Raw genomic sequence first — 15,098 nt, 5'->3', positions numbered from 1 at the left:
AATAGTGTTATTTTTGTGTGTATTGACAGTACAGCGAAAAGGTATTTTGTAGGTAGATTTGGAGATCTAGGCTAGAAATGACCCATGTTTTTATGTCCTTTAAGGACTATTCTCTATTTATTCTCCAGGAATAAATAGAGCAAATTCATATATAAACGCACGAATATGAAGTGGAATTATTTTTATCAAAATAATCCAAATTCATGAATGAATAAATCATTTTGGGATTTCTTCGGCACCTACACAAAGTTTAATGCACCGTACTCCACGTTTGTTTTGAGACACTTATTTGCATCTATTTTAAGAACATGAGGCATCAACTCCTCTCTGAATATCAGTCAATTTCCTCTCGTCTTCACACATTTGCACTGCGTTTGCAACACACTCCCACAGGTGCTTGCAAAAGTACATCACATCACATATGCATGTCACAGCCTAAAGAGCCGATCAATATTCACCATCAGCACTCCATATTTATTCATACAGTGTCCTGTGATGGCTCTGGACATAAGCCTGGCTTGTATAAAATATCTATAGCCATGGTTTACTTACTGACCAGAATCAATACTTTAATGGGAGTTTAAATCATGTCCACTGGCTCCAGTTAACTGTCAAACTTGCTGTTGGTAAATGCGAGTGTTTGTGTTGGCCTAAATGCTGAATTGGTTTTATGGCCACTCGTAGTGTTTGTGTAGTTAAACACCAAACCAGAGCAGTAAAACTGAAGATAAACACCATCTAGCCCCTCGTATGCATTATTTAACCAGAGCTGGATCTGAAGGAATTGAGACAAATAAGAAGTTGGAATTAATCTGTCAAATAATCTAATTCTTCTTTTTCACAGTGTTAATCAGTGAAATCAGTTGGCCACATCAGGAATATAGCAGGTGACATTGACAGATCAGGTTGCTTCGTCTCAAGGTGTCCTGACAGTGACATAATGTTTTTTGGCATTAATACGAAAGGCAAAATTTAGTCTTCCAGTCAGCTGATGCTTAATCTCGTCAGTGGGGCTTTCAGGAATTAAGGGACGATGATGTCATTTGTTGCACTCGCTGGATATTAAGTGTGATGTACTTTAAAACAGTAAGTTACAGGAAAGGTTTTTAAAAAAGTAATGTTTTTGTCCCTTTTTCTGTTTTTTTTGTACATGCAGTTTTGAGGGCATCGAATTATTTTGTTTGATTTAGGGCTACAGAATGTTTTCTGATTTTTCAGCTTCTTAAGTGTGATATTTTGTTTGGTTTCTTTGCTCGATATAACAAAGAAATCCTTAAATGTGGAATCATTTTGGTTTGTGGACAAAACAAAACATATTTAGAGGTTTGGGAAGGACTGTTCCAACATTATCTGACAATTTTTGGACCAAAAGATTACTTGATTATTCAAGACTAAAACAGCTGTAATCTGAATTTGCGGTGGGGTTTGATTTCATGTGTTAGGATTTAAAATCTCCCTGAACTCAGTCACATAACTTAGGAGGTGATTACAAGTTCACTAAGTCAGTTTCCAAGTCCTGGATTTGAGTTTACAGAGTTATGGACATCCTTCATGTCACCAGTTACTATAGTCAATGTTCCACCAGTTCCACCAGACTGCAGCACTGTGGATTTTCACCCCTGCGAAGCCTTCGCTGACTGTATGGTCTGTGATACATAACAAGGACATACAGCAGTTGCCACAAAGATGAGGGAAGGCGGTCAGTATGACCTAGATCGTGAATTGAATCTCGTCAAGCTCTGATAATGTGACATTTGAACATAAAATGGATGTTTAATTAGCTGCACAGAAGGTTGTTTTTTTTCTTTTTTTTCAGATCATGACCCATGCGCTGAATTTTCTTGCCTCTGGTTTCATCCTCTCTCCTTCTCTCTCTTTCTCTCTTGTGATGCTACAATGCTTTTCTGCAAAGGCCATCGGGGACTCTGCATTATAGATGAGCCACTTGACTCTGCAGTTGTCAAAGTGCAGATCATCCCCGCTGCTATGTTGGATTTATATTCTCTTTGACATCACTTCATACAATTACTGTAATGTTTTTTTTTCCATTTGTTGCAGCCAGGATTAAAAATAACCTGGATCTTTGTCTAAAAAAACAAAAACATATGAAGATATGTACTCAGAAGAATTACATAACCGAGCTTTATGATGAAATAAGGTGAAATTCTAAATGACAGGGAGTCTTGGATAGATAAAACTGGTTTCATTCATGCACAATAAACGTTAGATCAGTTCAGTGTGGCTCTGAACTCTGGGTGTGGTTCGAGCTACAGTCTGAAGCCACAGTGTTTCCCTCTGCTTGTGTGACCTGCCCAGGTCTTGCTAAATGTTTACTCACTGTAATTAAATACAATGAGACGTCATTGTACTTTGACCTCCTGTGATCCGTTCAAACATGTCCGTTTTGACGTGCCCTCTTTCTGTCTGTTTTTTTCTCCTCCTTTTTGCCCACGCTTAAGTGGTTAAAAGCCAAGGTAAGTCTTGTTTGTCACATGACCCATTTTACCGTAATGTATTATTGATAGAACTCCCCTGCAACCCCCTTTACATGTGATTATTGTCACGACTTCCTATGTTATTTCCCATTAACTGACCTGTAGTCCTTTTTAAATCTAGAATACACTTCCCTCCCTGTCAGTTGACCCCTTTTGTACATGTTGTTGTCTAATTTACACGTCATGTTGTCGTCCATAACTGTATATTAGTTCATTTAAAGTGTTTGTAGGCTTCCCAGACAGCTCTTATATATTCTTTATGCTTTGTACGTTATACTGCAACAAAGTAAATTATGCTGATTCTTGTCTAAGTTTTGCTTGTTATGATTTTTTTTTTACATTACAAGCAGTTTAGGCTCCAGGTGTTATGCAAGAAAATGTACTGTAACAACACAAATGTGTCTAAACTGCAATCACACTGAGTGAATGAAGCTGTGGTGCCGTTACGTAACTCAGTTCAGCTGGTGAAGAGCTGTTATCTGGGCAGCCTACAACATCTGATTCTTGTCACACGAGTAGTAATCATGCTCTTTGTGTCTGAAGTTATTTGTCTGTTTCGAATAAGGATCTTCCTTTTTTTTTCTTTTCTTTTCTTTAAACCACAGCAACATGGAAACAATCAGGCCATTAGAGGAGGAACACTATCGAGGACCAATCCGCCAACGCAGAAGCCACCGAGTCCTCCCATGTCGGGGCGTGGCACCCTCGGGTAAGATTCACATTTCCGTGATAAAATCATAAAAGTCAACTAATTATCAAACACTGATGGTGGGAGAGACACAAGGCATGTGCATAAGTTAATTTGATTGTTTCTTCAATGGCAAACTGAGCCAATGGGACGTTATTTTTAACCGGTTAACGGTGTCATTTGTGATTAGAGCAGAGAGAGTAAAATAAAGTGAATTTTAATGGTATTTTTTTTCAGCACTGTTGAAAATACGGTGTGAAATTTAATAAACAGATGCATAACGAGTACAAATATGTGAAAATAAGCAGAAAACGCCAAGTAATTTGACCTAATTTTTCTGTTTAAAGCGGGACAGTGAACGCAACACTGTCTCAAAATAAACCACGATGAGTGGATTATGTAAAGAGTTATTTCATACAGTTTAAGTTTCATCTGTAACGAAAGGAGAACTAATTGTTATTTAATGATTAGTCTAAAATTTTATTGCGCTCATAAATGCTGGTGATAACTTATAAGGTGTGTGTATCCGTGCATGTGTGTGTGTGTGTTCATGGGGCCAGTAGTAGCTTCCTCCTGTATGTAATGATACATTTTGTCAAATATCACAACCCTAAATAGAGGCTAACAACCACCTGCGTTACAGTCAGAAAAGTTTCAGCTTCCTCTAACCGTGTCAGGTATTTGTTCGGCTCGGAAAAAAAATCCAGGATGTGTATCTTGTTCAAATCGGGTTTGGTCATATGCATGTGAAAAAGAACTTTGGGGGATGCAGGAAAAAGTGTAGAAGTTTATGCTAAATGTATTCACATCATCTAATCGAGACAGGGGTCATGTGCTGATGTCGCCAGTTGTCATCTGATGCAGCAGCGAGCGGCGACTCTAATCCGAGTAAACTTTGCACATTCTGCAGAATCCAGCTGTATAAACTGGATTTACAACGCTCCAGTGAACACTCACTCACAAAAGTGGTGCTAGAATCTGATTTATGATGTTTCTTTGTCTTTGATTTATCATTATTTTGTTCTTTGTTTTCCCGTTCTCTCACACTACTGCAGCCGCAACACGTCCTATAAGACTCTGGAGCCGGTGAAGCCGCCCACAGTTCCCAACGACTATATGACCAGCCCTGCACGGATGGGCAGCCAGCACAGCCCCGGCCGCACGGCTTCGCTCAACCAGAGGCAACGCACACACAGGTAAATGAGATCAGACAGATACAAAAAGGATGCACACACTCATTCACCCGTTCACACAGAAGCTTATTACTATTGTTCACAGTTTTATACGACTGTAAATTGACTGCTAAACCATGCTCAGTATGACCTCAGCACAAAGTGAGGAGACAAAGGCGCCTCATTAATTTTAATGAGAACACTGCAGTGTTGCCACACAGGGCGAAGATGCACAGGGTCTTCAGGTAACGGAAAAAAAAAAATAGGTGGAATCTGTCTCTAACTGATGATCATAAAATCCCAGCACCATCCCGATGAGCACTGCATTAACCAGTAAAATAATTAAAATCACAGTAAAAAAAAAAAAAGCTTTTGTCCCTGTGAAAATCTTTTTATAGCTGTGAAATAGCAGACTGGAAAATAACTGGATTTGAATTTCAGTGCCGTAAACAATGTGACTCCATCAGCACAGCACTTGAAAACAGCAGTTGGGACACCATTGGCCTAATAATGATTGACAATAATTGCAGCCCTAATGCAGGGGTAAATATTTATCTTTAAAAGAACAGACTCACTGAACCAATCCTTTTTGTTCATTTTAGCTATGTGTAATTGCAATATTTGTTCGAGTATTTATCAAAAACAAAAAGTTGTAAAAGAAAAATAGTGAAAAGAAAATACAAAATCATGATACTCCAATAAGGAGCAGATTGTAGCAGGAAAAAAAAATAAGTCCATTAATTAAAAGTATCAAGCAGGGAGCAGCTCACTATTGGACTCTTGATATCAATTCGATTACATTGTTGCCCCCTGCTGACACAATAAAACTGAAGATAATAATCCTGCAGAACTCGTTTTATGGATGAAAGTCTGGAAAATCGACAGCCTGATGACACAGGTTTTAATAGAAAGTAAGATCTAGCATTTGTCTTTTTTATCCCATTTTTGTAAAGATACGAGTGGATTTAGTATTCCAACCAACAGAATCTCATGTCCAACTTCTAGGTCCTGTACAAATGAGAATGCTACTATGTTTCGTGTCCTTTTGTCTTTTTATCCACATGTAACAAGCGTTTATGGGATCCCTAAAACATCTTCTTCTCCATTTTTGTGGTTGTTTTCGTGTGGTTTCATTTGAATGAAGCTATTTCTTGAATTGATGCTGTTTTACCAAAAATATTGATTAGGAAAGGTTGAGTTTCACTGTGGGTAAGGCCTTATAGCATCTCACATCTCTCCCTCTGTCGCTGCACTAAATCCAGCACTTGTCTGACTGGTTTTTCACTGAGTCTTGAATCACAGATTCATATCTGTAAAAGCGTTTGATATCAAATACTGTTTAAAAAGAAAAAAGAAAAGCAACTGCAGCATTCAAAACCCTTGGACACGCCTCCCAAAATTCTCCAGCGCAGAAAAAGCTGCGGACGCTGTGATCAAACGTGAGTTACGAGTGAGTGAAGTTGCCTCATTAGCTAAAAAGCTTATTACGCTGACTGTGATGCTCATAAATATTACATAACTTTGTATTTTGCCTACCCTCGCCTCTCACCACTTCTCTCCCCCGGCTCGTGTGTGTTTGTACGGGAGCTGCTGTCTGTTGTCAGAGCTGCTGCTGCTTCTTTTCTCAATGAAATCCAAACTCCAGGTTGTCTGTGTGTAATTAATGGCCTTGTGGGGCAACAAGAAAACACACAGGCCACATCACTGTTACTCATCTGCTCTAATATTACTTTAGCAGACTCAGACTCTGCCGCCCTGCTGATATTGCTGTGGCATGACTATTGGATTACACATTTGGCTGTGCTTCTTTTTTTTTTTTAGCTCATCAATCTCTGTCATCCTCGACAGAAGCCAAAATTCAATAACCAAACAGTGTCTTTGTTTCCCCGCTGTTATCTGCCTCATGCAGGTATCACTGTTTCAAGAAAATGTCCTCACTGCAGAGGCCTGGTAATGCAATCTGTTTTATAAATGTTTGTTTTTCAAGTGTTGCGTCACAAAAACTTGAATTCTAACTCAGATTCTTTCTGGATGGAAATTTTAATCCAAATACTTGATTTGTCAACTCAAGTCTTGTTTATATATGAAACACATTCAAAGCAGGAGTTAAGCCAAAAAGGTTTAGACCAAATCAAAATAAGACAAAGTACAAGTAACAAATAACACATTTACAGTTACATAGAATCAGACGACACCAGGATTAAAAGCATGATTGAAAAAAAAAAAAAGGAGATTTAAAAGTATCCGTTGTGATAGAGGACTGGAGATTATTCCAGATCTTTGGAGCTTTGGGGCAGAGGAAAAAGCTCTGTCACCTTTAGTTTTTAATTGAAAAATGGGGACTGACAAGATCAGCTGAGAGGATAACATCAGTCACCCAAGATAAAGTGTTCAGAGGATAATGGATGAATGTACAGTGTGTGTATATATATATATATATATATATATACACACACTGTACTGTATAATGTGTATGTAACTATACAAAAACAATGGCCTGCCCAAACAACTGTTTGTCTCCCCATTTACTCGTTGTCATCCTTCCTCCATTTAAACTATTTTACCAGTGATTAGAAGTTGCCTGGGTTACAGAGCCGTGAACCACAACATCCTCCAACTAACACCATCTCTCTCTTCCTCTGCTGTAATTTCCTGTCTTAACCTATGGTTTATCTCAAATACTCTTTTAGAAAATAATTAAAGAATCACTTTAAGTTTGTCTCCTAATCCAAGGCTTAATCCAAGCTTTTTAACTGTATTTATTATATAAATGGAACTGTTTTTACTTGCAGGGAGGCAGAACTGCAGAGGTTAAATATTTCAACTGCCCTATATATTTTTTTACATTTTGACATCTGTACTAGAGGTCGACCAATGTCAATTTTAAGAAATTGTCCTAATTTTGCAATTCTTCGACAAGACCGTGAAACTAAAATCACATATTATGTTAGATTACAGAGGACCTCATGTTAATCCTCTTTAGGATGCTCTTTAGATGCTCCAGGTTTTTTTTGCACATCTAAAGCCTCATAAACAATGTCCAGGCTTTGAAGGAAAGCAGCTCTGAGTCTTTTCATCGTAACATTATTCTCTGGGCTAAGATGGAAGTCCATTCTTCTCACTTGTGTAAAGTCATAACATTCTAAGAATAAACTTTGTTCATTTTAGTGTAGAATTTACTTTGTGGCTCCAGGGAGGGTAGCTTTTTTTCAGTTATGAACAAGTGAGCTTCAAGCTCACCTGTGTGTGTGTGTGTGTGTGTGTGTGTGTGTGTGTGTGTGTGTGTGTGTGTGTGAGTGAGATGAGAGTGATGCTGGACTGGGACGACCAGTGTGGCAGGTCTGGCACAACCATGGGGTTGTCCCACAGCATAGTGGCTGTGAGGGCCCACATAATACTTAAATTAAGTTATACATTATATCGTATCTGGAAATAACTGAGAAATGATTGTAGTGTCTAATAAGCCCATGAGGGCTGGGCACCATGGTGTTTGACACTTGAATAAACAAATCAATCAATCAAAAAAATATACATTAAAACTTTGGATCCTTTCCTGTTTAGTCTGTTATGCTGATTTATGACCTGAATCTTCAGTAGAGTGTCTGTTGTCTGGCTCACCTGGGTGTGTCTCTCTGCAGCTCAGCCTTAACAAGCTGACACAGCATGAGTCAATCAGTATGGACATATATACAAAAAATGTAAGAGTTCTAGTAAAAACAAAATTGTGATATTTGCAGTTTTATTGTTATAAACAGGACAAAAGCTCAGATGCAGTGGAGTCTTTACACATGTATATACACCTGGTGTGTCTATGCTGAGCAGGTTGCCCTGAATAAACCCATGTCCCCTTTCTCTTCTGTCTCTGCAGTGGAAGCAGTGGGGGAAGCAGCAGCAGGGAGAACAGCGGCAGCAGTGGAATCGGCATTCCCATCGCAGTGCCTACACCCTCCATTCCACCGCCAGGACCAGGTGAGCACTGATTCTACTACTTACTGCACTAACATGGGAAGTCATGCTGCATTCACTTAAAGTCGAGTTATAATGAGTTATTTCTGTCTGTTTTTGGTATTTATAGATTCATATATCAAACACTTATTTTTGAAATTCTGTGAAATATCGTCACAAATGTAATTATTTTCATATCATAATGGAGTATCATGATATACCGGCCCCTTCCTGCCCAGACTAGATGTTCTTTGGCACCCCAGTTCATTTGAATTTGAGACCCCTGCTCTTTGTGTACGACGGACTAAACATGAAACAAATAAGACAGAAGTGCAACTGTAACAGTAAAAGTATATTAGTGTGCTTATGCTACTGAAGTGGCAGTGGTTTTGAAATCCTGTGTCAGGGTTTGTGAATTCTGAAATACTGACTGGATTCTGGAGGATTATACTCAACCAGTTTTCTTTTCTCAGTTTGCTTTTTGAAAATCCTGCAATGAAACTGTGTTACAAAGTTGCTAAATATGGTTAAATTAGATATTCATCCTTCCCTTTGCTCCAACTCTGGTTTAAGTGAGTTTCTGTCCTGACAAGACTATTTTAAATATAATTGTTTTATTAGCAAATATCTGCTGTGATACACAATCAATTTTTTTTCTTTTACTGTTTGACCTGAGGAAAAAGGGATGACTTAGAATTTCCAAACAGTAACAGGCAGCTTAACCATGTCAACACACGGCTAAGCTGTTTGCAGAGTGCACATACCTGTCTTGCCTCAGCCAGTTTACTTTTATGCACTTAAAGAAACCACAGATGGAATAACTGCCATGCAAGATTACATACTGCCTCTAAGTATGCACCACAAGTCCTTATCTGTATATGATGCCATTAAAAAAAACACATACACACATTGAATATGCTGGCTGGAGCAAAAGTAGGGCTGGGTGATATGTCCAAAAACATTATCACAATAAAAAAAAATACTGACTTTGTAGACGAATAACAACACTTTGTAAACAGAGAAAAAACATCCCTTAAATATGAGGCATAACGGTCTTAAATGCATAAATATATCACAGCTAATGATCTTCTTCCTATTTTCATTGATTAATCCTAATATTGTTTTATCGATAAGTTGTTTGGTCCATAATATGTCAGAAAGCGTTGGATAAATGTTCATCAAATCTTAAAATGGTGATGTTTTCAAATGACTTCTTTTGTCTAAGAACTAAAATTAATTAGATCAGGATTTATTTTGTATATGGAGCACAGCCCTCAGGGAAAGTGTATGAAATATGGAGCACCGAAAAGAGGAGATATGTTTATTTATTTTTTTTAATTTTTTTTAAAGCGTGAGATAAGAGTTATAGTCACCACTCGACGAGGCAAAAATGAATGATGTATTTGCAGATCGTGAGACAACACGACACAAAGCCTGTGTTTACCAGGCAGGGATTATGCAGAGACCCTTTGTGTTCTAAGCACAGCTCATTCTCTATCTTACTGTGTAAATAGGCCATGTTGTGATGTGCCTGTACAGTGAAACAGTAACTACCACATAGCAACACGCGTAGGCTTCTCGTAGTACTACATCACACTATACACGTGCCAGAGATTTACATATCAGTGCTTCGGGGATTCTGCAGCCTGTTTTTGTGATTGTTGTGACCAAAAATGCCAGATTTTGCTGCTGTTTTTTTAAAATGCATATTATTTCAATGATTTATGTTTCCATATAATGTAAAATAAAAAAGGCTAACAACACGGCTATACTGTCCTGAGCAATTTAAACAATATATCTACATATTTTTTACCTTTTACAAGTCAAAATGAGCATACAACTAGTAAAAATTATGTTGTTGCTGTATGTAGAGCTGCAAAGATTAATAGATGACTAATTGATTTGGTTTGTGGTTTTAAAATGAGATATGCAGCAGGACATCTTTATTTTAAGTTTTGGTAAACACCCATCTACAATTTTCAACATTTTCTAACCTTTCATTGACCAAACAACTAATAAATAAATCTAAATAATTATGGACAGATTAATCAGTAGTGAAAATAATTGTCAGCTGCCGCCCTACATATACAGTATGTAATGCTGATCATGAGTTTGAGTGTCCTGCAACAGCTGGATGCAACATCTCCCTGTGTAAATGGTATTGTCCTGTCTCTTGACATGACCCATGATGAATGAGTGATTTGCCTTGTAGAAAAACTATATAGCTTTGGTCAAAGGCTGCGGTGATTTGGCAAAAATGCAAGGTTGCATTAAAAAGTCACGGTAATTGGTTGAATTTGTGTTGATTGCAAATTCCTGGAGGGACTGACCACATTTGTGTTTCTGGTTGAAGTAGCTGTTTGGCCTCGTTGCCAGCAACAGAAGACTCACCACAGCTCTCCATTACCAGCTGGTCGCCATGGAAACACTCATTTCTTACCACAGAGACTTGTGTCAGGGTGTGTGGAGTCAAAGTGCTCCCCCACCGCCACAGTGTTCTTGAGCAAAGTGATGTTATGTAACAGAGTCAAGGTGCAGGAGGCAGCTTTCACGGTTTAAACTAAAATGCAAACACTCCTTCCAGTCCCGCCCATGTGTGCTCCTCCGGGAGTTCCTCCTCCTCCCCCTCCTCTACCTCCACCTGCTCCTCCCATCATGGGGTTCGGGCCCCCAGCACCTCCGCCGCCACCACCACCTCCACTACCACCACCCTTAGGTGAGACTATTCCGAACCCTGACGTCTCTGCTGTGTGGCGGGGTGGACAAATCAGCACGTCTGTTATGATCTTCTCACGGTGGAGGTGGCACAAAATGATTGGGTTGTGGTGAATATGAGTGGGTGTCTGTTTGTACACACTGCAACTAAAGAGGCTCGTCTTCATCATTAGAGTCATGGAGCTGCAGCCAGTTACATTATGATGCGTTTGTTTAAATTCATACGAAGATATAGCTTGGATTATCTTGTTTTTTTAATGTATGTATGAGATACGACCACTACTGACTTTACCAGGCGCACCCTCACGAACATGGCTCCCAGAGAAGACGCACAGAAAATCAGATGTTTTCCACGTTTCCTCTCTGTTAAACAGCCTTTTGTGAAGCTTGTGTCACCGCTCACTTTCCCACACCAAAATCCATTCAGAAAATCATCATCACGCAGGAGTTGCTGAGCCACTGCTGCCTCCATTATTAATTTCCAATATGTTATTTTGAGACTTCTGCGATTGATTTCCTTTGTTTTGAATTATCTAAGTGACACAAACTTACCGAATGAGGCAACAAATAGCTAAAAAAAATATGATGATTTTCTCAATGGAATGTGGTGTGAGTGGTTTACAAACTGGCAGAATATATCACTCCTAACAATTAAAAAACTATGTGCTTACTAGGCAAGCATATTTAATCAAATGAAAGAACTTTAGTACTTTCTCTCGGCCAATAAACTTGTTGACCCAAACACATCAGCCAAAATATGCTGGCTGTTCAGCTCTGTGTTTGCTTGCCCTGCAGTGTGAACAAACTGTATACCTGCTTCTGTTTAAAAACAAAACAAGTTCTGTTTGCTCTGCCTTTACTGTGTGGTTTTCATATATAAAAAAAGGCACTGGCTTTTTTTTTTAAATTGGGTCTTCATCCTGTGTGGTGGTGGTGATCTACTTTCTACTTCTTTATTTGTCCGTTATTGGCTGATAAAGAAGTCTCCTTTCAACTAAAATCAAGATGCAGTCAATTATCAACTTCAGAATTGTTTTTTAAATTTAGTCTCAAGCAGCTGTTCGCTGTATGTCAAGAAATATTGAATCTGTTTCTATCCATGTTTACAACCTCAAAAATTCAAGGACATGAACTAAAACCTGACAAATGTGATGCTGCACCAGTAGAGTCACATAAAACATGTTGATGTTTTTAAGGCCTATGAGGCTTCTTCAGCACAGGTACGGTATGTCACTCTTTTATTTGATAACCCTGTTTTTCTGCAGTTTTGACATCGAAGCTACATCAGATTGAAGTGAAATGATCTTCTTCAGCACCATCTTTTTCATATGCAAACTAAACACCTTTTGATTTTTAATGAGACCTGTAGGCTACCATAGTTTCTCCGACATGCTTGGGAGAGAAGGGTGAGAAACATCCAGCTGCAATATGCAACTTCACCAGTAGATGCTGCTGAATACTACACACTGTACCTCTTCTTTTTTTTTTTTTAAGTTAGCCTCAGTTATACCTGTAATGTGAAATAGAATGTTCTGGGTTTGTGCACATACATTAATGGAGCTCATCTGTAAGACTTAATGAAGCGCCGAAACAATGTTAAAGACTAATATACGTGTCATATTGAGTTAAAAAAAGCTGCTCCAGTAAAAATGTACATTCTTCAACACCACATTTTCATCCACAGTAAACAACATTTCTGCCCATGTAACTACAGAGAAGCTCATTTAGGTGATTGTGTTCCTCTAAATCTTCACTTCCTCTCGTCCCACCCATCCCTATCTGAGCACAGGGCCTCCCTGGAGACGCTGTGTGATATTTAGAAATATGAACAGGAAATACTCGAGCAGGCCGGCCTTTAACCTCCTCGTCTCCATCTTCACACACGCCCACACTATCTTTATAACCTTTGAATATTTGTTCACAGTGGATGCTGCAATAATTCTAAACGGTTTTGTTTTGCGCTTTAGTCTAATCATTATTTAAAAATAATAATAAAAAGCAGCATCAAGGCCATGAAGCATCTAGATTGTCTTCTCTCTGTGTCCTCTTCCTGTCTTTGACGCACACATTGTGTTTCTGGATCAATATGACACGAGACATTTATCGTCACGTGCACAAAATAATTAGAGTGAGAAAAATGAAACTTTCGCTGTTGAAAAGTGAAAGATGAGTTGGATGAATGATGCTCTGTTGCTGCTCTGCTTTGTGCTGAAAGAAACATGACCTGCAGGGTTTGTTCTGTTAACATCCTGGGACTCCTGTGTTTCATTTTCCTTCATGAAATGTAACAATATCATCGGTTTACAATCTGCATTGCATTGCTTCCTCTGATTTTTTTTTGTTTATTTGGGCTCTGATCTGTTTGTCAAAGCTCACATCATGCTTGCTAACTCATGATTTGGGTGCCTTTTCTTCACCCTCTCCCACCTCTCTCCCTCTTTTAACCCTCGTCATCCTCTCTTTCCCTCTCCTCCCTCCATGTCTTTGGGTGTTTCTAGCTGTGGCCCCTGGGCCTGGTCTGGGTCCCGCTCCAATGTCCCAGTTTGGAACCATCTCGCGGCAGATTTCGCGGCACAACTCCTCCAACTCCTCTGTCTCTATGGTTTCGGCCACTGGCACCTACCGCCGAGCGCCGTCGGTCACTTCCCAGTTCTCCTTGCAGCAGCAGCAGCAGCAACTTCAGCAGCAGCAGCAGCAACTACAGCAACAACAACAACAACAACAGCAGCAACAGCCTCACATTAACGGAGGCACTCCTGGTTACGGCCAGAACTCAAGTAAGGCCCTCATGTCTGTGATTTACTTTACTCCAAATTATGCACAGAACTAAAATCAGTTAACCGTCTTAGCCACAGTCTGTTATTTGAAAGTGAGTGACTGATTTCTGAAAGTCGAGCTTTAATCAGAATTATTGACATTTCTCTTAACTCTAAAAGTGCACATTAAGGCCTTTTGTAATCTTAAAATTGAACACCTTGTTCTTGAATTCTGCAGCAGATAAAACACAAGTCAATGTCTCTGCTAATTATGTCACTTTAGGCATCTCGTGTACTCGTGAACATATTTCACTCTGCGTAATTAAAGCTTTGTCGTCTTTAAATTATAACGTGCTAGAGTTTAGACTCTCAGTTGTGAGACTTCTGATGTGTGATCAGGATCTGGAGACACGCAACGTCCAATTCATGGACCTTTAACCTTTCTCCAGTGTTTGGTCTTACTCATCACCTTTCATTGAATAAGGCAGCAATTTTAGACATTAGTGTGGCTTTTGAGACACCAAGTATCATGTTTTTTTTTTGCCTGCGTTGCATTCTCAGTGGAGCTGGTACGTCGCACACAGGACCAGCAGTGCAACATCTGAGACTGATTCAGTTTTAATTACATTTTGAAAAAAAAAAAACACGCACTCTCTCCTGCTGTGTCACGACTCGCAGTTTAAGAGAGAAGAAAGATTTAGAGTCGAGTGAACTTTTTATCTTGCGTCCGGATTCAGTCACGCCGTGTAAATCGCGTCTGCACCTGACTGACATCAGATCATCGTGTGTGAGCCAGATGACGTCCAGATGTGTGTGGGTGAAAGCATTTTATTACAATGAGTTTCATCATGTGTTTGCACCTTTTGTCTATCACACCAGATGATACAGATCACATGATAATTAAATACTTGACTCCCTGATAAGATTATCATCTACTGAGCGGAACATTTTACCAAAATCATTAAGGATTATTGTGTTCCCTAATGTGAGGGAAAATCGACAGCTGGTTTTAGGGAGAGTTCAGCAGCAGGGGTTCAGGTTAAATGCCATGACGAGTCAAACAGTGCCCTCCTGTGGCTGCTGTCAGGACTTGCCTAAATAAGATTGATGAGAAATTTAACAAAATCTACAGTTGATCCTGAGATACTGTGAGAAATCTCCCCACCAAACACTAAAATCTGAATAACATATGTCTGATCTGTTGCCGTGACAATTTTTTTTTTCTCCCCAATGACAAAATACTCCACGATCAGTTTTATTTGAGTGACTCAGCATTCCACTGCTCACTGTCACTGCTGCACATCACTCTGTCTGTTCAGTTTTCACA

At 39.2% G+C, this 15,098-nt stretch overlaps 1 protein-coding gene across 3 annotated transcripts in view; it reads left to right on the top strand.

Annotated features, from left to right (window-relative positions):
• abi1a (abl-interactor 1a) overlaps nt 1-15,098 on the top strand; it is a 45,940-nt gene that overhangs the window by 27,209 nt on the left and 3,633 nt on the right. Inside the window, exons 4-8 of one of the 3 annotated variants that reach the window (XM_083901650.1) lie at nt 2,460-2,474; nt 3,101-3,204; nt 4,239-4,379; nt 8,224-8,324; nt 13,514-13,792. In XM_083901650.1, coding sequence (XP_083757776.1) covers nt 2,460-2,474; nt 3,101-3,204; nt 4,239-4,379; nt 8,224-8,324; nt 13,514-13,792 — 640 coding nt within the window. The remainder of the gene's footprint in view (nt 1-2,459; nt 2,475-3,100; nt 3,205-4,238; nt 4,380-8,223; nt 8,325-13,513; nt 13,793-15,098) is intronic. The other 2 variants (XM_083901651.1, XM_083901649.1) reach the window with 2 other exon arrangements.

The sequence above is a fragment of the Microchirus variegatus genome (genome assembly GCF_963457635.1).
Source record: "Microchirus variegatus genome assembly, chromosome: 15".
NCBI lineage: Eukaryota > Metazoa > Chordata > Actinopteri > Pleuronectiformes > Soleidae > Microchirus > Microchirus variegatus.
Note: the sequence above shows the minus strand (reverse complement) of the source record. Positions and strands in the feature narration are given on the sequence as shown.